This window comes from Pseudophryne corroboree, chromosome 6 (assembly GCF_028390025.1).
Source record: "Pseudophryne corroboree isolate aPseCor3 chromosome 6, aPseCor3.hap2, whole genome shotgun sequence".
Classification (NCBI taxonomy): Eukaryota; Metazoa; Chordata; class Amphibia; order Anura; family Myobatrachidae; genus Pseudophryne; species Pseudophryne corroboree.
The window spans coordinates 436592037-436616384 of record NC_086449.1 but is presented as its reverse complement, the minus strand read 5'-3'; the positions used below and the strand labels follow the sequence as shown (position 1 = coordinate 436616384).

At 46.0% G+C, this 24348-nt stretch overlaps 1 protein-coding gene across 4 annotated transcripts in view; it reads left to right on the top strand.

Moving 5' to 3' along the window:
- Positions 1 to 24348, top strand: part of LRRK2 (leucine rich repeat kinase 2) — a 469339-nt gene that overhangs the window by 228390 nt on the left and 216601 nt on the right. For all 4 annotated transcript variants that reach the window (XM_063927081.1, XM_063927083.1, XM_063927080.1 and 1 more), the window contains exons 22-25: positions 9660 to 9775; positions 11124 to 11187; positions 17503 to 17720; positions 21801 to 22051. In XM_063927081.1, the coding sequence (XP_063783151.1) occupies positions 9660 to 9775; positions 11124 to 11187; positions 17503 to 17720; positions 21801 to 22051 (649 nt within the window). The remainder of the gene's footprint in view (positions 1 to 9659; positions 9776 to 11123; positions 11188 to 17502; positions 17721 to 21800; positions 22052 to 24348) is intronic.

Sequence of the window (24348 nt, the reverse complement as noted above, 5' to 3'; positions counted from 1 at the left end):
AGCGCTTCCCCCTCCAGTAGCCCTGGCCTGTGTAATTTATACCCGCTCCCTCGACCCCTCCTCTCGATGCCGCTGGGCAGCCCTCTGTGACTTGTCTGCCGAACAACTGTGTAAAGGGGCCTACACTGTGGGCGGTGTTTTCGACCATCTATATCATCGACCAACAATATTATCGATGGTCATTTTTACCTACACACTGGACGATGTAGATTCAATTTGGACGATATGAGAGTACGTATACATTTAAATCATCCAAATTGACTGGCATGTATCAACGATGATCGATCAACGATGAACGATTGCGGGCACGCGCATCGTTCATCATGGTTGCATCCACACTGAAAGATATGAACAATTTATCATTCATTTATAACCAATGTCGTTAATATCTTTCAAGATATCGCCCAGTGTGTAGGCCCCTTAGGGCGACCATGTGGTCTTCTGTCCACATCTTTCTCAGGTTCTATGCCTTTGATACATTTACCTCTCAGGATGCTTTATTTGGACGCTGAATTCTACGTTCAGCTCAGGAGCGTCATCTACCTTGAACAACTGCTTTGGGACATCCCCATTGTCTCCTCTGTGGAGCCCTATGGATGCTGAAGAATAAAAGTAGAGTTATGATAGACTTGCCTTTGTTAACTCTGTGATTGAAGTCCATAGGGTCCACAGGGTGCCACCCTGACGCACCTGGCTTGTATGGGTTTTTTCCTCTTGGTCACTGGTTCCTTTCTCTTTTGTGTGAAAGTGTGATTCTTCTGTGTACCAGTTTTCTTTCTCTCCTACCCTGCTCCTGCCTTTGGCTTGTTGACAAAATAAATAGCCTAGGACTATGTGCGGGGTATTGGGGGGGTAGGACCGGAGCATCCTGGGATATGTTAAAGCTTTACCTGTTTGGTGCCCGGTTCTATCCTCCATCTACACCCATTGTCTCCTCTGTGGACCCTATGGACTTCGAAGAAAGAGAGTTAATAAAGGTAAGTCTACTGTAACACACCTTTTTTATTACACCTCTGAACATCCTGTTTTTTCTCTTTTAAAGAATTAGTGCCCATATTCCTTCTAGTGTTCATGTGGTTGCCTAAAATAATCAAGATAGAGTGAATATCGGGACAGTTTGACAATTTTAACTAGTTTATTACTGACCTATTTATCCTAATATAAATGTGATTTTTCTTCATCATCTGTACCTAATTGCGATAAAGGCATCCCCAAATATCGCTTCTTATGGGCCCTGCACACTCGGCGGCGGATACGGATTCGGAGCTGCCTGACGGCAGATACGGGCGACCCGGTGGCAGGGGGGAGGTGACGGGGGTAGTGAAGTTTCTTCACTCCCCTCGTCACCCGGCTCCATAGCAGCTCCATAGCAGTGCATGCTAATATGGACGAGATTGTCCATATTGGCCTGCATGCAGTTCTTGTTCATTAATGAATGAGAACGTTCATATCGTGCAGGGAGATCTGGAAGTGTGTAGGGCTCATAAGATCTAGCACAATTCCCACTCCTAGTAACTGAACTGTGTCACGGGCTGGTCTGATTGTGTTCCAGGTAATGACCTGGGTGAGCCAGTGGGGGGCGCAGGGAGTCAGAAGTTAGGTGGCTTGAGATATGGACAAGTCATATGCTGGAGCACTCTGGAAGATTACACAGTGAGCACAGAGAATTGGCGAGACCTGAAGCAGAGGCGCGGAGTCTAACTCACCAAGGGTTTTCACCAGTGACCCCTGCCAGGGGATATGGTCTTCGCTGCGCCTGACAGGCAGGTCGCGGCCCTCTGCTCAGGTTCCTCTGTGGAGGCTGTGAGACACTAGGGTATACAGGGATGCGTATTACCGGATTATGCTGAAGTGTTTAACCATCGATAGTGAGTCCGATGGTGACGTGAAAAGGTAAGTATATCAGAGATGGTGAACTCAGGAGTACTTGGGTAGCTGAGGATATCCGGAGCCTGTGAGGGGAATCCTGGACTGAGCACCGCAGACTGGTAACACACTGAGATGGAGATAGTGGAAGTCTCTGGCGGCAGGTAAGTAACCAGGAAAATCAGGTACAGCAGGACACAGGTAAACGGATCTCTGGAGCAAACCTGGAGCCTTGAGAGTGACGCTGGAAAACTTGCAGGAGTACTGACAAGTTGTTCAAGGCAATTAGGACTCTGGGAAGCCTGCTTATATTCCCCCAGAAGGATGCTGATTTGTTGCTGCTGGCAGCAGCATGCACAGAACCAGGAAGTAATTACATGGATAACCTGGATCATGTGACTCTGGATCATGGGACTCTGCCAGAGTCAGTGGAACTCATGTTAGTAACCACAGAAAGCACCAGTGGCTGATCTGCAGCACAGAATACTCCAGCGTGCCGGTAAGTGGCGTGTGCGAGCAGTGCGTGAACTGTGGTTCCTGACAAACTGCCTGCATTATCCTATCTGTAGTATTGAAGTGTGCAGTCCTATTCCTTAGTAGCCAGTACATATGCATAACAGGTGAAAGTCTAACCCGATTGCTGAGAACCTCACAGAGCTGATTTATATCACTGACATCTGAATACATTCTAGAACTTGTATATGTATGAGAGCTTTAAATTCCATCTCCCTGCCACATGCGTATATGAAGTGCATGAGTAGTTAGCATTGCAAGGATTGGGCGGCGCTGGGTTTGTGATGTAGCAGTTCGTAATTTGACAGCCCTGGCCTAGGTGGTGCTCCTAAAAAAAACCCAGCCCTGATGATGGACCTATTTCTATTTTTTTAGGATTGGGCATGCAGCCTTATCCACCCCTTTGTTAATATACCCTTCTGTGAATGTTTCTAGAGCAAGTTAGTTACACATATACAGTGCTTCTTCCAAGGCATTGGATACGTTTTATTTAATGGACAAGAGAAAAAGAAAGAAGACTTCTTTTTGGCGCACTCTTAGAAAAAGTATGATAAATTAATTAATTTAAAATACATAACTTTTCTATTAAAAGTTATATTTTAAATTTATTCAGTTATCATGCGCCAAAACAGAAGTCTTCTTTCTTTTTCTCTTGTCCTCGTATTCAGTCACAAGCCCAGTGCGGAATCACACCAGCTCTCTTTATATAAGTCTTATTTAATGTTTTGTAATGTGTCCTCTGCTCTGGCAACTACTGGTTATATGCTACTGAGCAATTAAAGTGATAAAAAAATAACAGTAGTACACAAGCCACTATTGAATTTATTTCAGTGATTATACATAATTGAGTAACAATCAGTACTAAATTCAGTTACTGCTACTTTTGGATTTTACTGATAATATTTTATTTAGTGGATTTTGTATTGTATAGTTAAAATGTAAAGTGCAGCAATACTATGTAAATTGTGACATAGTGAAACCCTGAGTTACAATACACTAACCATATAAACTGCGCCTTTAATACAAAATATCTTTAAAAGCTGAAATGATTATATTTTGAGTGTGATTTCTATTGAATTTTTAAAAGTAGTGGTTGCATCTTTATATATTAAATGGTATATCATCTTCTGTAAGCACGTGTGAGATTGTCGTTGCTTGTCAGCACTATTTATTTACACTAGGGTATAAGTCAATACAGATTATTTATGCGACAGTCTATAGCTTTACTATTTAATTGTATCATTGACTGACAGACTAAAGTGGCTACATTAGTCAGTGTAATCTTAATTATATTTTCTCATATGTCCTAGAGGATGCTGGGGTCCACTTATTGACCATGGGGTATAGACGGTTCCGCAGGAGCCATGGGCACTCTTAAGACTTTTCAATGGGTGTGAACTGGCTCCTCCCTCTATGCCCCTCCTCCAGACTTCAGTTTTAGAAATGTGCCCAGGAGACTGGATGCACTCTGAGGAGCTCTACTGAGTTTCTCTGAAAAAGACTTATGTTAGGTTTTTTATTTTCAGGGAGAACTGCTGGCAACAGACTCCCTGCTTCGTGGGACTGAGGGGACAGAAGCAGAACCAACTTCCTGAAGAGTTTCATGGCTCTGCTTCTGGCTGACAGGACACCATTAGCTCCTGAAGGGAACTGAACGCTAGCTGTGCCTAGATGCTCACTCCCGCAGCACGCCGTCACCCCCCTCGCAGAGCCAGAAGTCTGAAGACAGGTGAGTATGAGAGGATAGATCTTCTAGCAACTAAAATGACGGCTGAGGTACGGCGCGGCTGGCGGGAGCGCAGTGCGCCATTGCTGCCCACACACACAGAGCACTGCAGGGTGCAGGGCGCGGAGGGGTGAGGCGCCCTGGGCAGCAAAATATTACCTTAAACTGGCGCAAAGGGGGCATAAGATGCCGCTGGCACAGCCCTACCCCCGCCAGTATAAATATTAACAGACCTTGCTGAGTGAAAAATGCGCCATTTGAGGGGGGGGGGGGGGGCAGCGTCTTCCTCAGGCAGCCAGCACTCTGCTCAGCGCCATTTCCTCTCTCTCAGCTGCAGAGACAACGCTGGTCCTTTCCTCTACTTCTGGCAACAAGTACAGGGTGCAAATAAGGGGGGCACAAAGCGTTTGGTGGTGCATTACTAGTGTGAATTACTGTGTAAAAGCACTGTTGTCTGTGGGCATTCTGTGTTCACAGACATTACATACTGACGCTGGGGTTGTGAACTGGCTGCTCCTATACTGTGTCCCTCTGACAGATTTTGCTGTGGGTCTGACCCCTTATAAGTCCCAGTGTGTCTGTGAGTGTGTGCTGTACACGTGTAAGGCATATCTGAGGCAGGGAGTTCCTCCCAGGAGGAAGGCATTTTAGGGACACAGAGTTGTAATGTGGTGGCGCTGCCGGCACACCAAGAGCCTGCATGGGTGAAAGAAATACGTGACAGTATGCATCTTATTAACAGGAGGTTAGATAAGTCTGAATCTCAGGCTGAATGCTGGAGAAAATCTGTGGAAGATGTGATTTTTCAGGACTCAGTTCTTCCTTCTGCAGGCGGCCCCTCTGAGTCACATAAGAGACCATTTGTGAATACTGATACCGACACAGACTCTGATTCTTGTGTCGACGATAGTGACTCTAGAGAAATAGATCATAAATTGGCAAAAAATATACAATATATGATTGTGGCTATAAGGGACGTGTTGGAAGTTACAGAAGCCTCGCCTGTACCTCAGGAGAAGGCTTATTTATGTAAGGAAAAAAAATCCAAAGTCACGTTCCCTCGTTCCCACGAGCTAAATGCTCTCTTTGCGGGGATGTGGGTGAATCCTGAGAAAAAAAATCATATTCCTAAGCGGATTCAGGTAGCTTACCCTTTCCCAGCAGAGGACAGAAAAAAATGGGAATCGGCCCCTGTGTTTAGACAGTGCACTATCCAGGTTGACAAAGAAGGTTATTCTCCCTGCACCTGGCACGGCTTCACTAAAATAGCCGGCTGACCGTAAGATAGAAACTACATTGAAATCCATTTGTGTTGCCAGTGGTACACTGCTCAGACCCACTAATGCCTGCGCGTGGGTCAGTCACGCTATTGAAAAATTGTCAGACAGCGTGTCATCAGAAATTGACACGGTTGATCAAGATGAGATACTCCTTAAGTTAGGGTATATCAAAGACGCTGCCGCCTACATGCTAGAAGCGATGAAAGATATTGGACTCTTGAGTTCACAAGCCGCTACCATGGCGGTATCAGCTAGGTGGGCATTGTGGATTCGCCAGTGGAATGCGCATGCGGATTCCAAAAGAAACATGGAGGCTCTCCCATATAAAGGTGAGACCTTATTTGGCGATGGTCTGGATGCGTTAGTCTCGGCGGCTACCGCAGGTAAGTCAACGTTTTTGCCCTCTGCACCTGCACCTGCAAAAAAGACCTATCACACACACATGCAGTCCTTTTGGCCCAATAAATACAAAAGAGCGAGAGGTTCACCCTTCTTTGCAGGAAGGGGAAAGAAGCCCACAGCGGCTCCATGTTCCCAGGAGCAGAAGTCTACCCCTACTTCTGCCAAATCTACAGCATGACGCTGGAACTCCCTTGCGGGAGGCCGCTCGGGTGGGGGCACGTCTCAAACTGTTCAGCCAAGGTTGGATTCTGTCTGGCCTGGATCCCTGGGTATTGCAAATAGTATCCCAGGGATACAAGCTGGAGTTTCAAGACGTTCCCCCATGCCGATTTTTCAAATCAACCCTGCCAGCTTCTCTTCCAGAAAGAGAAGCAGTAACAGCGGCAATCCAAAAATTATGTCAGGACAAGGTCGTAGTCCTGGTGCCTTTGCCGCAACAAGGGGAGGGGTTTTATTCAAGCCTCTTTGTAGTTCCAAAGCCGGACGGCTCGGTCAGACTGATCCTGAACCGAAAAAATTTGAATCTCTACTTGAAACCGTTCAAGTTCAAGATGGACTCACTCCGGGCAGTGATTTCCAGTCTGGAGGAGGGGGATTACATGGTGTCGGTAGACATCAAGGATGCTTACCTGCATGTTCCCATTTATCCTTCTCACCAGGCATATCTGAGAATTGCGGTTCAGGATTGCCATTACCAGTTCCAGACGTTATCTTTCGGTCTCTCCACGGCGCCGAGGGTATTCACCAAGGTGATGGCGGAAGTGATGGTCCTCCTTCGTCAAAAAGGAGTCAATATAATTCCTTTTCTGGACGATCTCCTGATAAAGGCGAGATCCAGGGAGCAGCTGTTACAAAACAACACGCTCTCCCTGTCGATACTCCAACAACACGGTTGGATCATAAATTATCCAAAGTCACAATTGGAACCGACAACAAGATTGTCTTTTCTCAGGATGATTCTGGACAGTGAAGTTCAGAGAGTATTTCTTCTGGTGGAAAAGGCTCTTGAAATACAGAAAATGGTAAAACAATTATTGACACCATCCAGTGTGTCGATCCATCAGTGCATTCGGTTGTTGGGGAAGATGGTGGCGGCCTACGAGGCCATACAGTTTGGCAGGTTCCATGCCAGAGTATTGCAGTGGGATCTGTTGGACAAGTGGTCGGGATCCCACCTTCACATGCACCGAAAAATAGTCCTGTCGTCAGAAGCTAGGATTTCACTCCTGTGGTGGCTACACAGTCCGCACCTACTAAATGGACGCAGATTCGGGATTCAGAACTGGGTTCTGGTAACCACGGATGCAAGTCTCCGAGGCTGGGGAGCTGTCACTCAGGGGGAAAGCTTCCAAGGAAAATGGTCAAGCCAGGAAGCTTGCCTTCACATAAACGTGCTGGAATTGAGAGCCATTTACAACGGCCTCCGACAAGCGGTACATCTTCTTCAAGATCATCCCGTGCAGATCCAGTCGGACAATGTAACAGCAGTCGCGTACATAAACAGGCAGGGCGGAACGAAAAGCAGAGCAGCAATGGCAGAGGTGACAAAGATCCTCCTCTGGGCAGAAAGGCATGCAAAAGCTCTGTCAGCAATTTTCATTCCGGGAGTGGACAACTGGGAAGCAGACTTCCTCAGCAGACACGATCTCCATCCAGGAGAGTGGGGCCTCCACCAAGAAGTCTTCGCAGAGGTGACAAGTCTTTGGGGAGTTCCTCAAGTAGACATGATGGCATCTCGTCTCAACAAGAAGCTTCAGAAATATTGTTCCAGGTCGAGAGACCCTCAAGCAATAGCAGTGGATGCGTTAGTGACCCAGTGGGTATTCCAGTCAGTGTATGTCTTCCCTCCACTTCCGCTGATCCCAAAAGTTCTCAGGATCTTAAGAAGAACAAGGGTTCGAGCAATCTTCATTACCCCAGACTGGCCAAGGAGGGCTTGGTACCCAGATCTTCAGGAGTTGCTCATAGAAGATCCTCGGCATCTTCTTCTTCGCAAGGACCTGCTGCAGCAGGGGCCGTGCATGTATCAGGACTTACCGCGGCTACGTTTGACGGCATGGCTGTTGAGCGCCGTATCCTAGCCTGTAAGGGTATTCCAAAAGATGTCATTCCCACACTTATTCAGTCCAGGAAAGGAGTAACGTCGAAACATTACCACCGTATTTGGAGAAAGTATGTGTCTTGGTGTGAATCCAAGAAGGCTCCTACGGAAGAGTTTCACTTGGGACGTTTTCTCCATTTTCTGCAGGCTGGTGTGGAGGCGGGCCTCCGATTGGGTTCAATCAAGGTCCAGATTTCGTTCTTGTCAGTGTTCTTCCAAAAACAACTGGCCTCTCTTCCAGAGGTTCAGACCTTCGTGAAAGGTGTTCTGCACATCCAGCCTCCTTTTGTGCCTCCAGTGGCACCATGGGACCTTAATGTGGTGTTGCAGTTCCTTAAATCGGATTGGTTTGAGCCTTTACGAGAGATAGAGTTGAAGTTTCTCACTTGGAAAGTGGTGATGCTTTTGGCATTGGCATCCGCACGGCGGGTGTCTGAATTGGGGGCCTTGTATCACAAGAGCCCTTACTTGATTTTCCATGAAGATAGGGCAGAGTTGCGAACTCGCCAACATTTTCTTCCAAAGCTGGTTTCTTCTTTCCACATAAACCAACCTATTGTGGTGCCAGTGATTACTGACACGTTCACTGAGTCAAAGTCTCTAGATGTGGTTAGAGCTTTGAAGATTTATGTCGCTAGAACAGCTCAAATTCGGAAAACAGAGTCTTTGTTTGTCCTGTATGCTCCCAACAAGATTGGGTGTCCTGCTTCCAAGCAGACTATTGCACGTTGGATCAGAAGTACGATTCAGCAAGCTCATACTGGATTGCCGTTGCCGAAGTCGGTGAAGGCCCATTCCACTAGGAAGATGGGCTCATCCTGGGCGGCTGCCCGGGGGGTCTCGGCATTATAACTTTGCGGAGCAGTTACTTGGTCGGGGTAAAACACGTTTGCGAAATTCTACAAGTTTGATACCTTGGCCGATGAAGACCTCAAGTTTGGTCAATCAGTGCTGCAGGGTCATCCGCACTCTCCCACCCGTACTGGAGCTTTGGTATAAACCTCATGGTCAATAAGTGGACCCCAGCATCCTCTAGGACGTATGAAAAAACAGGATTTTAATACCTACCGGTAAATCCTTTTCTCCTAGTCCGTAGAGGATGCTGGGCGCCCGTCCCAGTGCATACTTTACCTGCAGTTTAGTTATACACAAGTTGTGTTATGTTACTTTCAGCTTGTTGCTGCAATTGTTTCATGCCTGTTGGCGTGTGTTATGTTGATTGCCATGTGTGCGGCATGGTTGAGGTGTGAGCTGGTATGTATCTCACCACTAGTATTAAAGTAAATTCTTTCCTCGAAATGTCCGTCTCCCTGGGCACAGTTCCTATAACTGAAGTCTGGAGGAGGGGCATAGAGGGAGGAGCCAGTTCACACCCATTGAAAAGTCTTAAGAGTGCCCATGGCTCCTGCGGAACCGTCTATACCCCATGGTCAATAAGTGGACCCCAGCATCCTCTACGGACTAGGGGAAAAGGATTTACCGGTAAGTATTAAAATCCTGTTATAAATGTATTATTCAAACTATTTTCACATAATGTAAAATGATAATTGATATAAAAATATCTGATGTTAGCGGAATGATGCCTATATTTTACTTTTAATGATAAAAGTGCATTTTTATACTTGTTTTCAGCGCTCAGTGCCCTACTTAGGAACCCCACTGTTTTTCCCCATTTCTTCTATATGTTATCAGAATCAGTAATGTCAGATAACCTTTTATAGTATGTTGATGAGAAAAATGGCTTCTTAACCACATTATTTTCATTTTAAAGGCAGTGATGGAATGCTCCCTATGAAAAAACCTCATTCCGTTGTCAGTCTTGACATTCATAAGGAAAACTCCAAGCTAAATCATGTAACACTGGGAGAACGTCAAACAAATTCATTGGTATGATATATTTTATATGCTGAAAGTCATTCAGTGCTATAGTTCTGAATTATGTACTTTAAAGCGGGTGATCACTTTGGTGGTAGACACAATCCTTTTATCTCTAACCTGTAGATTGATGTATTCCCATCTCTTAAAACAACCTCCTTTAATCCAGCTTTCCTTGAACAATGGTCTTCATTCATCAATGCCATGGTCAGAATGGTGCATGATTAAGGCCTGTTCTTGGTCTTAGTGACCTGTGTGACAATTTGACAGCTCTAAAATTTCACTCTACAGCTCCATGTACAGATGCCTAGTTACTAGCATTTGGAGAAAGGTGTGAAGCATTAAATCAGTGGTCTCATTCGCAAGATCTTTGACCATAATGGCACATTGCTTATATTGGTAGTAGCTTGTCCTCCCAACAGCCATTGAAATACAGTGTAGGGGATCAGGCGTATTGAGGTGTGCTCTAGCTTGCTCACCACACTTTGGAATTGACAGTGCACACTATGGGGTATATTCAATTAAGATGAGATCCATTCCGACATGCATTTGTCGGAATGGATCCGACAAGGGCTGGTCAATGCCCATCTCAATTCGACTTTAAAAAAGTCGAATTGAGATGAGGGACTGGAGAGGGGGGAGAGCTGCGTGCAGACGGGGGACAGCAGCGCTGCGGAAAGGATGTGGCACAGCCGCCAGACCTCATGGCAGCGTCCACCCGGCTCCAGCAAGCAGGACCTCACTTGCTGGTGTCGGGTGGATACTGCCGTTAGCGGCGGCTATGACACATCCTCCTGCAGCGCTGTGCTGTAGCGTTGCTGTCCCCTGTCTGCCCGCGGCTCTCCCCCGTCTGCCCGCGGTTCTCCCCCCTGTCCTCCTCTCAGGTCCCTCATCTCAGTTCGACTTTAAAGTCGAACTGAGCTGGTCGGAAACGGAGCCAAAACCTGTTGAATTTATCCCTGTTTCCCTCAGAAGTACGCAAATCTATAGCTATACCGCCAATTCACGTACTATTCGACAAGTCGAATTCCCCAAACTTGTCGAATAAAAATGCTCGGGACTGAATAGGTCGGAACCCCTTCCGACGTAAAAAAGTCGAAAAACTGACGTCTTTTCGACAGACGGCAGCTTTCGACTTCAATTGAATATACTCCTATGATGTAAAGAAGATGTGCCCTAGGTGTAAACCAGCTTATCCACTCTGTCACAGCAGGTGGATTTATGTCACATTTTCTGAAGTTGTAGAAAAGATTTATGGTGGCTGCTCATATTAGTAATGTTTCCACAATGCACACATTCTGAATTATTGTATGTTCTAAAATTGTTGTCAAAAATACTCTACATATTTATTTTTTTGCAGGGTGGATTTGGAGATGAATCCGTTGTACGTCGTAGAAAAGATTTTCCTCAAATTGATTGTCCAAGTAAGTTATTTTTTAATAATAATAATAATAATAATAATACGTTTGTTTATTTATTATCATAACTTGGTAATTGGACTTTTTAATTAAGGATATACAGATGTGGCCTTATACATCTAGCCTCAATACGCCATGCAGAGCGAGATGCCTGGAGCCAGTGAGCCTCCAGGTTTTGTGCAATTCTGCTAGCAGTGGGGCTTCTTTCTGGCCACAAATATGTCTTAATTCGCAATGTGATTTGACTAAGACGCAGCATGAGACTCTGCTGATTAGTTTGATATGTGACACTTGTATATCTACTGTGCGACTGAGTCTATATACGAAGCACAATGGAATTTAGCATGGCAAAAAGCCATGCATGCTGCATTGTAGCACTTTGTATGGAGATTAAGAGAGTCCGTCGCACACAGATATACAAGTGTTGCATATAAAATTAAAATGCAGAGTCTCCTGTGTCCTAATCACATCTCGTTGCAAATAATGTGCATTATTGGCAAAAAATACACCCAACACTAGTAGAGTCGCACGGGACATGGCGCTGAGAGGGGCTGTTTGGCACGACTGCAGCAATGAACATTTGTATAATTATTTCTCTAACGTCCTAAGTGGATGCTGGGGACTCCGTAAGGACCATGGGGAATAGCGGCTCCGCAGGAGACTGGGCACATCTAAAGAAAGCTTTAGGACTATCTGGTGTGCACTGGCTCCTCCCCCTATGACCCTCCTCCAAGCCTCAGTTAGATCTCTGTGCCCGAACGAGAAGGGTGCACACTAGGGGCTCTCCTGAGCTTCTTAGTGAAAGTTTTAGTTTAGGTTTTTTATTTTCAGTGAGACCTGCTGGCAACAGGCTCACTGCATCGAGGGACTAAGGGGAGAAGAAGCGAACTCACCTGCGTGCAGAGTGGATTGGGCTTCTTAGGCTACTGGACATTAGCTCCAGAGGGACGATCACAGGCCCAGCTTGGATGGGTCCCAGAGCCGCGCCGCCGGCCCCCTTACAGAGCCAGAAGGCAGAAGAGGTCCGGAAAATCGGCGGCAGAAGACGTCCTGCTCTCAGCACACTTCACACTCCGGTCACTGAGGGTGCAGGGCGCTGGGGGGGGCGCCCTGAGACGCAATAATAAACACCTTGGATGGCAAAAAATGCATCACATATAGCTCCTGGGCTATATGGATGCATTTAACCCCTGCCAAAATACATAAAAAAACGGGTGATAAGGCCGCCGATAAGGGGGCGGAGCCTATCTTCTCGGCACACTGGCGCCATTTTCCCTCACAGCTCCGTTGGAGGGAAGCTCCCTGGCTCTCCCCTGCAGTCACTACACTACAGAAAGGGTTAAAAAAGAGAGGGGGGCACAAATTAGGCGCAGTATTAACTATACAGCAGCTATAAGGGGAAAAACACTTATATAAGGTTATCCCTGTATATATATAGCGCTCTGGTGTGTGCTGGCAAACTCTCCCTCTGTCTCCCCAAAGGGCTAGTGGGGTCCTGTCCTCTATCAGAGCATTCCCTGTGTGTGCTGTATGTCGGTACTTTTGTGTCGACATGTATGAGGAGAAAAATGATGTGGAGACGGAGCAGATTGCCTGTAATAGTGATGTCACCCCCTAGGGGGTCGACACCTGAGTGGATGAACTGTTGGAAGAAATTACGTGACATTGTCAGCTCTGTATAAAAGACAGTGGTTGACATGAGACAGCCGGCTACTCAGCTTGTGCCTGTCCAGACGTCTCATAGGCCGTCAGGGGCTCTAAAGCGCCCGTTACCTCAGATGGCAGATATAGACGCCGACACGGATACTGACTCTAGTGTCGACGGTGAAGAGACAAATGTGACTTCCAGTAGGGCCACACGTTACATGATTGAGGCAATGAAAAATGTTTTACACATTTCTGATAATACGAGTACCACCAAAAAGGGGTATTATGTTCGGTGAGGAAAAACTACCCGTAGTTTTCCAGAATCTGAGAAATTAAATGAGGTGTGTGATGATGCGTGGGTTTCCCCCGATAACAACTGATAATTTCTAAAATGTTATTGGCATTATATCCTTTCCCGCCAGAGGTTAGGGTGCGTTGGGAAACACCCCCTAGGGTGGATAAAGCGCTCACACGCTTGTAAGGGTTCTATCCTCTCCTGAGATGGCCGCCCTTAAGGATCCTGCTGATAGAAAGCAGGAGGGTATCCTAAAATGTATTTACACACATACTGGTGTTATACTGCGACCAGCAATCGCCTCAGCCTGGATGTGCAGTGCTGGGTTGGCGTGGTCGGATTCCCTGACTGAAAATATTGATACCCTAGATAGGGACAGTATATTTTTGCCTATAGAGCATTTGAAAGATGCATTTCTATATATGCGTGATGCACAGCGGAATATTTGCCGACTGGCATCATGTCTAAGTGCGTTGTCCATTTCTACCAGTAGAGGGTTATGGACACGTCAGTGGTCAGGTGATGCGTATTCCAAACGGCATTTGGAAGTATTGCCTTATTAAGGGGAGGAGTTATTTGGGGTCGGTCTTTCAGACCTGGTGGCCACGGCATCAGCTGGGAAATCCACGTTTGTACCCCAGGTCGCCTCTCAACATGAGAAGACGCCGTATTATCAGGCGCAGTCTTTTCGTGGATAAGCGGGCAAAAGGTTCCTCATTTCTGCCCCGTGACAGAGGGAGAGGAAAAAGGCTGCAGAAATCAGCCAGTTCCCAGGAACAGAAACCCTCTCCCGCCTCTGCCAAGCCCTCAGTATACGCTGGGGCTTTACAAGCAGAATCAGGCACGGTGGGGGGCCCGTCTCAATGAATTTCAGCGCGCAGTGGGCTCACTCGCAAGTAGACCCCTGGATCCTTCAGGTGATATCTCAGGGGTACAAATTAGAATTCGAGACGTCTCCCCCTCGCCGTTTCCTAAAGTCGGCTTTACCGATGTCTCCTTCTGACAGGGAGACAGTTTTGGAAGCCATTCACAAGCTGTATTCCCAGCAGGTGATAATCAAGATACCCCTCCTGCAACAGGGAACGGGGTATTATTCCACACTGTTGTGGTACCGAAGCCGGACGGCTCGGTGGGACCGATTCTAAATCTAAAATCTTTGAACACTTACATACAGAGGTTCAAATTCAAGATTGAGTCACTCAGAGCAGTGATTGCGAACCTGGAAGAAGGGGACTACATGATGTCTCGGGACATCAAGGATGCTTACCTTCATGTCAAAATTTACCCTTCTCACCAAGGGTACCTCAGGTTTATGGTACAGAACTGTCACTATCCGTTCAGACGCTGCCGTATGGATGGTCCACGGCACCCCGGGTCTTTACCAAGGTAATGGCCGAAATGATGATATTCCTTCAAAGTAAGGGAATTTTAGTTATCCCTTACTTGGACGATTCCCTGATAAGGGTAAGATCCAGGGAACAGTTGGAGGTCGGTGTAGCACTATCTCAGGTAGTGTTGCTGCAGCACGGTTGGATTCTCAATATTCCAAAATCGCAGCTGGTTCCGACGACTTGTCTTCTGTTCCTAGGGATGATCCTGGACACAGTCCAAAAAAAAAGGTGTTTCTCCCGGAGGAGAAAGCCAGGGAGTTATCCGAGCTAGTCAGGAACCTCCTAAAACCGAGCCAAGTCTCAGTGCATCAATGCACAAGGGTTCTGGGTAAAATGGTGGCTTCCTACGAAGCAATCCCATTCGGCAGATTCCACGCAAGAACTTTCCAGTGGGACCTGCTGGACAAATGGTCCGGGTCGCATCTTCAGATGCATCAGCGGATAACCCTGTCACCAAGGACAAGGGTGTCCCTCCTGTGGTGGTTGCAGAGTGCTCATCTTCTAGAGGGCCGCAGATTCGGCATTCAGGACTGGGTCCTGGTAACCACGGATGCCAGCCTGCGAGGCTGGGGAGCAGTCACACAGGGAAGGAATATCCAGGACTTATGGTCAAGCCTGGAGACATCACTTCACATAAATATCCTGAAGCTAAGGGACATTTACAATGCTCTAAGCTTAGCAAGACCTCTGCTTCAAGGTCAGCCGGTGTTGATCCAGTCGGACAACATCACGGCAGTCACCCACGTAAACAGACAGGGTGGCACAAGAAGCAGGAGGGCAATGGCAGAAGCTGCAAGGATTCTTCGCTGGGCGGAAAATCATGTGATAGCACTGTCAGCAGTATTCATTCCGGGAGTGGACTACTGGGAAGCAGACTTCCTCAGCACTACCTCCACCCGGGAGAGTGGGGACTTCACCCAGAAGTCTTCCACATGATTATAAACCGTTGGGAAAAACTCGACAGGTATTGCGCCAGGTCCAGGGACCCTCAGGCAATAGCTGTAGACGCTCTGGTAACACCGTGGGTGTACCAGTCAGGGTATGTGTTCCCTCCTCTGCCTCTCATACCCAAGTTACTGAGATTGATAAGATGGAGACGAGTAAGCACTATATTCGTGGCTCCGGATTGGCCAAGAAGGATTTGGTAACCGGAACTTCAAGAGATGCTCACGGAGGATCCGTGGCCTCTACCTCTAAGAAGGGACCTGCTCCAGCAAGGACCCTGTCTGTTCCAAGACTTACCGCGGCTGCGTTTGACGGCATGGCGGTTGAACGCCGGATCCTGAAGGAAAAAAGGCATTCCGGATGAAGTCATCCCTATCCTGATCAAAGCCAGGAAGGATGTAACCGCAAAAACATTATCACCGCAATTGGCGAAAATATGTTGCGTGGTGCGAGGCCAGTAAGGCCCGACGGTGGAAATTCAACTGGGTCGATTCCTACATTTCCTGCAAACAGGAGTGTCTATGGGCCTGAAATTGGGGTCCATTAAGGTTCAAATTTCGGCCCTGTCAATTTTCTTCCAAAAAGAACTAGCTTCAGTCCCTGAAGTTCAGACGTTTGTAAAAGGGGTACTGCATATACAGCCTCCTTTTGTGCCTCCAGTGGCACTTTGGGATCTCAATGTAGTTTTGGGTTCCAAAAGTCACATTGGTTTGAACCACTTAAATCTGTGGAGTTAAAATATCTCACATGGAAAGTGGTCATGCTGTTGGCCCTGGCCTGGGCCAGGCGCGTGTCAGAATTGGCGGCTTTATCCTGAAAAAGCCCTTATCTGATGTTCCATTCGGACTGGGCGGAATTGAGGACTCGTCCTCAGTTTCTCCCTAAGGTGGTTTCAGCGTTTCACCTGAACCAACCTATTTGTGGTGCCTGCGGCTACTAGGGACTTGGAGGACTCCAAGTTGCTAGACGTTGTCATTGCCCTGAAAATATATGTTTCCAGGAGGGATGGAGTCAGGAAATCTGACTCGCTGTTTATCCTGTATGCACCCAACAAACTGGGTGCTCCTGCTTCTAAGCAGACTATTGCTCGTTGGATTTGTAGTACAATTCAGCTTGCACATTCTGTGGCAGGCCTGCCACAGCCAAAAATCTGTAAATGCCCACTCCACAAGGAAGGTGGGCTCATCTTGGGCGGCTGCCCGAGGGGTCTCGGCTTTACAACTTTGCCGAGCAGCTACTTGGTCAGGAGCAAATGCGTTTGTAAAATTTATACAAAATTGATATCCTGGCTGAGGAGGACCTGGAGTTCTCTCATTTGGTGCTGCAGAGTCATCCGCACTCTCCCGCCCGTTTGGGAGCTTTGGTATAATCCCCATGGTCCTTACGGAGTCCCCAGCATCCACTTAGGACGTTAGAGAAAATAAGAATTTACTTACCGATAATTCTATTTCTCGGAGTCCGTAGTGGATGCTGGGCGCCCATCCCAAGTGCGGATTGTCTGCAATACTTGTACATAGTTATTGTTACAAAAATCGGGTTATTATTGTTGTGAGCCATCTTTCAGAGGCTCCTCTGTTATCATGCTGTTAACTGGGTTCAGATCACAGGTTATACGGTGTGATTGGTGTGGCTGGTATGAGTCTTACCCGGGATTCATAAATCCTTCCTTATTGTGTACGCTCGTCCGGGCACAGTATCCTAACTGAGGCTTGGAGGAGGGTCATAGGGGGAGGAGCCAGTGCACACCAGATAGTCCTAAAGCTTTCTTTAGATGTGCCCAGTCTCCTGCGGAGCCGCTATTCCCCATGGTCCTTACGGAGTCCCCAGCATCCACTACGGACTATGAGAAATAGAATTATCGGTAAGTAAATTCTTATTTATTTATTTTTATCAGAAAAAAAGCAACAAGGGAAAATACTAAATCAAGATTTGCTTTTTGTAGATGTCAGTGTTTAAGTTATTATTAAATCATTTTATCATGCTTTTTACAATGTCTACATGTACATACTGTGCCTATCACCATTTTCTTTTTTTATTCTACAGGTGTAGCCCTAAGATTTGCTTTGCACATGAAGCGAACTGAAAGCTCCTCTTCTTTGACTGAAAAAGAACACATTCGATGTCTAGATCTATCAGCAAATGATCTGGAAATCATAGATATGATAAATAAAAAATCCCTTCTAACAAATCACTTGGAACGACTTGAGAAAATGGAGCTTCAGCAGAATACTATATCATCTATTTCAAAGTCACTCTGTGAAGTAAGTCATGTTGAATAATAAAAGAAAAATCTGTAAATGTTGATCTTTGCACAGAGAGTATAAAGTAAAACATATTAGGCCTTATTCAGATTGGTACGTAAATCTGATGGTTTATGTACTATTGCGATGGTGGTCGTTCTGCTTATGTGCTGGACCATGCTCGCATTGTCTGGACAGCCGCACCTTTCGCCCTTAAAATAGTTCTAGATTTATCAATTTCCTCAGTTCAGCCAAAAGATTAATAAGGAGTTAAAACGTAGTGCTCAAAATATCAAATTATATAAGAGAAAGAGAAAGTCTTTTGATGTCCTCAATAAAAAAAATAATCTTCCATGGCTTTATATCCTGTTCTTTCATACTGCCCTACTGGTGTTATAATTAGTTGATGGAATGTGAAATAAAGAACATATGTCCTTTATTCCCAAATGCGCTTTGACAATATTTGGATCATTGCACGCTTCTCCACTGCTACACTGTCCTGTGCCTTTTCAATTTACTCAAATATTCAGTGATATATGCTCAGAAAGTACAGAGAAAAGAAAGTGGAATGCACCCTAGTCCATTAAAACTTTTAATGGACACACAGCGTATTTCACAAACCTACACAGTCGAGTCACATTATGGCCACCAGCTAATAGCCAGAGTATCCGCCATGTGCAGCATGGACAGCAATCAGATGGGATGAACTGTCATTCTATACACACGTCTGGTAGACCCCAGGTCCATTTTAAGTGTGAGTTGCTTCACTGCAGCGTGTTGGTCGGCCCTCACGCACTGTTCACATCAATGGCACATGGTGCTCCACAGTTTCCACGTTGGTTATTCGCAATGGTGCCATTTGTCCACTCATGATACTCCATCACAGCAACACGAAAACAGTTTAAAAACTGCGCTGTTTCAGAAATACTGCCACCCTTGGGCCGAAAGCCGATAATCATCCCTTTTTGCTACTTTGATAAATGCCCCTTTTACCCATGAAAGCAACGAGTGATATGTGTGCAGATGGCCTATCATGGTGTTCTTCATGGGCTCTGCAGTGTCAAATGTAGGAGGTGGTCATAATAATGTGACTCAAGCACGTAGATTGATGCTGTTAAATGTCAATTCAAATTCCATTATCCACAAAACAATCCCTTTTGCAAATCCGCCTACCTGAGAAAATGGGTCAATGCAGTATTGACCTTAAAAAGCCAAATGATGTTAAGTTCCGAGATCTGGCTTTTCACGGTAAGTACTGCACTGCCGTATGCTGTATGCCATGCGGATCCTCTGGATAGAATTTAAGTCACTCTCACCTGCCATCCTGTGAGAGTGATGCAAACCCTATGCAGAGGTGCCGCTGTCAGTGCATAGCCTAATCTCGGGATTTAACATAATTTAGCTGTATATTCTCAATACTGCTTTGAGCCATTAGTTCAGGTAGGTGGATTTGCAAAGGGGATTGTTTTATTTATGGATAATGGAATTTTAATTGATAATTTTTAACACCATCTATCTGTGTTTGTGAAATACGCTGTGTGTCCATTAAAGTTAAAAGTTGTAATGCACTGGAGAGGTAATTCAGATCTGATCACTGTCCTGCATTTTTTGCTGCCCTGCAATCAGATAGTCGCCGCCTACAGGGGGAGGGGAAAATGCTGTACAAGTGTGCGATCGCTTCGTGAGCAGAGCTGCACAAAAATCTGTTTGTGCAGTCTCTGCGCAGCCCAGGACTTAGTCACTGCGATTGAATCCTTCTGATCGGGGCCGGAGCTGACATCCGACACCCTCCCTCAAAACACCTGAGCCCGCCAGCGTTTTTCTGGACACTCCTGGAATACGGTCAGTTGCCACCCACAAATGGCCTCTTCCTGATCTCCTTGCGAACGCCCGTGCGACTGGATACTTCGCACCATCCCGTCGCAGGGTGCCGATCCCCATAGCAGCCATCTGTCGCACCGGTGCAGTGTGGCTCAGACTCATTCGCAGTTCGGATCTGATCGCACGCCGTGCGAAAACCCACAGCAGAGATCAGATCTGAATTATCCCCTGATGCATTCCAGTTTCTTTTCTCTTTACTTCCTGATCATAGACCGCAATAATAAATATCACCCATGTGGCTATCAGACGTCTAAATGGAGCAACAATTAAACTGCTGTGTTTTGTGGCAGCTGCGGGGGAAAACCAATTGATTCAGCCACATTGAGACTTCTAAAAGTTTCTCTTACATAATTGGATATTTTGAGACGTGTGAACATAGGTTAGTATGTGTGTGTCGGCGTGCATGTATGTAATAAAGTTTTACTTTCACGGTGTGCGTGTCCTGTTTTTATTTGGGTATTTTTTTTGCAGAAGAACTACAGGTACCAGCGGGCCCGTTTCCCCCCGCATGCTGGTACTTGTGGTTCTCCAAGTACCAGCTTGCGGGGGAGGCTTGCTGGGACTTGTAGTTCTGCTGCAAAGAACAATATTCTTTTATTTGTCACAAGGCTATCAGCCCCCCATCCGCAGCCCATGGATGGGGGGGACAGCCTCGGGCTTCACCCCTGGCCCTTGGGTGGCTGGAGGGGGGGACCCCTTGATTTAAGGGGTCCCCACTCCTCCAGGGTACCCCGGCCAGGGGTGACTAGTTGGGGATTTAATGCCACGGCCGCAGGGACCGATATAAAAGTGTCCCCCGGCTGTAGCATTATTTCTCCAGCTAGTGGAGCCCGGGGCTGGTGTTAAAAATACGGGGGACCCCTACGTCTTTTGTCCCCCGTATTTTTTGCACCAGGACCGGACGCAGAGCCCGGTGCTGGTTCTAAAAATACGGGGGATCCCCTGTCAATTTTCCCCCCGTATTTTTACAACCAGGACCGGCTCAAAGAGCCCGAGGCTGGTTATGCTTAGGAGGGGGGACCCCACGCAGTTTTTTCAAAGGTTTTTTTTAACCATTTTTGTGTTGTCTGAAAAGTCGAATCCAGGACGCACATATCTGTCAATTGGTCCGTTTTTCGACAGCGGGACTGTCGAATCCGTTTTTAATTGAATATGTTGAATTCTGGCACCCGCCGGCCGGGATTCGACGGTCGAATTGTGTCGAATTTAAAAACGGGCGAAAAAAAGCCGCAATTTGTCCGGAATTGCATATACCCCTATATCTTTCATGACTGCATATCCAGGAATGGAAGGGGTGACTTCACTGAACGATGTTGTTCACTATATCATTCATTTATTGTTTCAAAATCCTTTAATGTGTATGCACCTTAAAGCCGGTATCCTATTAGCAGCGGTACTTTATCACTGCTAATAGGATCACCGGGGGCATTTAGCCCGATGCTGGCATACTTTTCCACTGATGCCAGCACTTATCAGGGATGAGGCACCCAATGCATAATCCGCGATAAGGGGCTGCCAGAGCCGTGGTAACATATGGGATCGGTTACTTATCTCCAATCCCATGTGTTTTTGTGCGATCACGGGTCCAATATTGGCCAATCAAATTGGCCTCTAATTGGACATCGGTCATTAATCACGATATTTGGCCGTTTTGATCGTCCAAAATCGCTATGTTGCTGATAAGATACCACTGTAATATAGAGACCTACTGGAATATGTAATGTGACTCAGTTCCTCGTTCTGACGATGCTTGGTAATTCGTCTGGAACTTAAGCATGTTAAAAAATCCCCAACTTGACGATCCTGATCATTTTATGGTCGGAACCGGCAAATCCGGGATTTCCAACATGTTGGATTTTACAGATCTCTTGTCCCAGGCATTGGCATAACGGGGAATTGCCCCATACTTGCCTGATGTATGGGCCTCTTGAGCTTGTGAGCAGGACCTTTTTACATGTGTATTATGGTCTTATTTAATTACTTGATTTGTTCATAATTGTTAAGCTGTCCAGAGTATGCTGGTTCTGTATAACTATATTGGCAGAAAAACAGATGCCTGCAAGATTCTAAAAAATTAAACCAAAATAAAGATGACTTCAATCCCGTCCCATCCCCCCTCCCTTTTCATTTGCACCATATTTAATCTATGCTTATGTGTTTGTAACGTATACATCCATATCCATTGTGTTAACATTGTTTGTTTTTGTTTTTTTCATTTAGACTTTAAAATCTTTGACTTATCTGGACTTGCACAGTAACTGCTTCAAACTCTTCCCTACTTCTGTTCTTGAGATGAGCAGTATCTCATTCCTTGACCTATCAAGAAATGAGATTGGACCTTCGTTAGACTTGAGCACAAGCATTGTATGCCTGACCTTGAAGCATCTTAACCTGTCATATAATCAACTGAAAAGTTTTCCTGAATGTTTTGGAAAAATTGCACAAAGACTTGAAGAGTTTATCCTTGAAGGGTAAGATATGGGCTTAGTCAGCAAAAACAAACAAAAAACTTCAAATTTGCATTGCAGCTACAAAATAAATGCTTATTCAGGAGTGCCTAATTAATATCACATACATTAATTCATTATACCTCAATAAACAAATACAACATTAAATTCACAAGATGTATAGCCTGTTAAAAATTACAAGAGCTGCTAGTAGCATTGTGTTCCATTATTACAATAATGTCCCATTTACTCTTGTGCATGCATACATGGCAGTCCAGATGTTAATAGTTATGTTGCATTTCAATGAGCCATATAGTTGAGCTTAATGACTTTCAACATGTAGAATAATTATAATCACTCAGGGAGAGGTAGCAACCTATTTGTTCCTTTGGGGGCCACAGTAGAGCCACAGGATTTACAATGGGTTGCAGGTGGCGTCAAAGGATCGGGTACCAAACGGTTAAACTTTTGGGCTCCCAGCATGGCACAGCCTCCCTATATCTCTCCTGGCCCTGGGAATTCAGTTTTTTGTTTGCTGCGGCAGGAGCCGGACCTCTGTAGAAACGGTGTGGCTGTTTTACAGCTACAAGCTTAATATAAGAAACTTTTATTATTTTATATAGCCTTTTTGTGAGTGCCTTTGCTATGTGTTTTAAACACATTGTGCAAGGGTCGCTCCAACAACTTCCTGCCGGTGTCGCAACAACAATTACCCTCATGTTACGGTGGGCGCCAGCAGGACGTACTAGCACGTCTTCGCTGGCGATCCCAGGCTGGGGCCGGGGCACGGTGAGTAGGTAAGGTGTCTTAACCGCTTATCAGTCTAAGATGCATTTAATGCAGTCTTACTGTCTCGGGTTGGAGAGGCACCAGAGGTGACGCGGTCGTCCACCTCTGGTGCACCGGCGCTAGGCCTCAGGGATCATAGGCTCTTGGGATTAATGAGGCCGCAGAGCCCAGGGGTGGATGTAGGCACTGGGGAGTAAGGCCCTTCCCTGGTCGCCCTTCCCCCCCAGTTCATGGCCAGTCTCCTCCGTGTTTCCCACCATCAACTTTATTTACTCGCTTCCGTCTGAGACGCAATGAGTCTAAGTACATGTGGTGCGTTATAGTCGCTGTGCAGCTGTGTTCAGTGGAGCGTCTGTTACTGATAGCCATTTTTTGGTGGCAATATGGAATAAGGAGGGTTCTAGTCGCCCTGTTTCCCGTTCTCCGGAGGCATGTGATACAGCACTGATTTCCTACCTACCTCTGTGGTATTGCGTAGTTGAATAAGTGCCTAATGCAAATGTGCGACTGTGTACATATGTTGCAGTTATAGTCGCTGTGCGGCTATATACATTGGTCTCCCTGTATCCCACTCCCAGCAGCGAGGTAATACAGTATTGATTTCCTACCTACCCTTGTGGTACTGTGTAGTTGAATCAGTGCCCATTTGCAAATGTATATTCATGCATTGTATGTTACTATTTGCTAGTGCTGCTGTCTTACTCTGTCCAAGACCAGATTTGGCTTTTATACCTTGGTTGCCTTTCAGCAATTGTTACAGACAGACAGGCCCAGGGATGTGAAAACAGATAGACATGGGGCGCCACCCTCACAATCTATACAGTTTTCAGAAACCGAGGATAACTCAGAGGATGAAGCTTAATCTTCTCTCTCTGAGTCTGCTTCAAGAGAAGTGGAGTACCGCACCTCAGTAGATATACCTGATCTAATACGTGCAGCAAATCCATATTATCAATGGAAGAAATTGAAGAGGCTATACTAAGGTCTAATGCTCCAATCTTTAAACGTCCAAAAACAGTAAAGGCTTATTTTCCAAACTCTGATCAGCTGACGGAAATTAAACAAGAAGAAACACCCAGTAAGAAGTTAAAGTACCAAAAAAATTGAACTTACTGTCCTCTTCTGCCTGGGACTGTATAAAAAGGGAAGTACCTCCCAAGGTAGATGCTCACGTAGTGCATCTGGTGCGCAAGTCTACCATTACCTCTGCTTTCAACATCTTTAATGCAACAGACAGAAAAAATTATAGCTATCTTAAGACTGTGTTTTCCCTAACAGGGACAAGTACAAGACCAGCTATGGCCACAGCACGGGTGGCTAAACCGTGACAGGCTGGGCAGAAGCTTTGGAAAATTATTTCTCAGTTCATGGAACAAGAGAACAAATATCATATATAGCTATTATAAAGCAAGCAGCTGTCTATATAGAAGAAGCAGCCCTAGATATAAGTATATAAGCTTCTCAGAGTTCAGCTTCCTCAGTAGCAGCTCGCAGAGCTGTGTGGCTACATTAATGGAAGGCTGATACGGAAT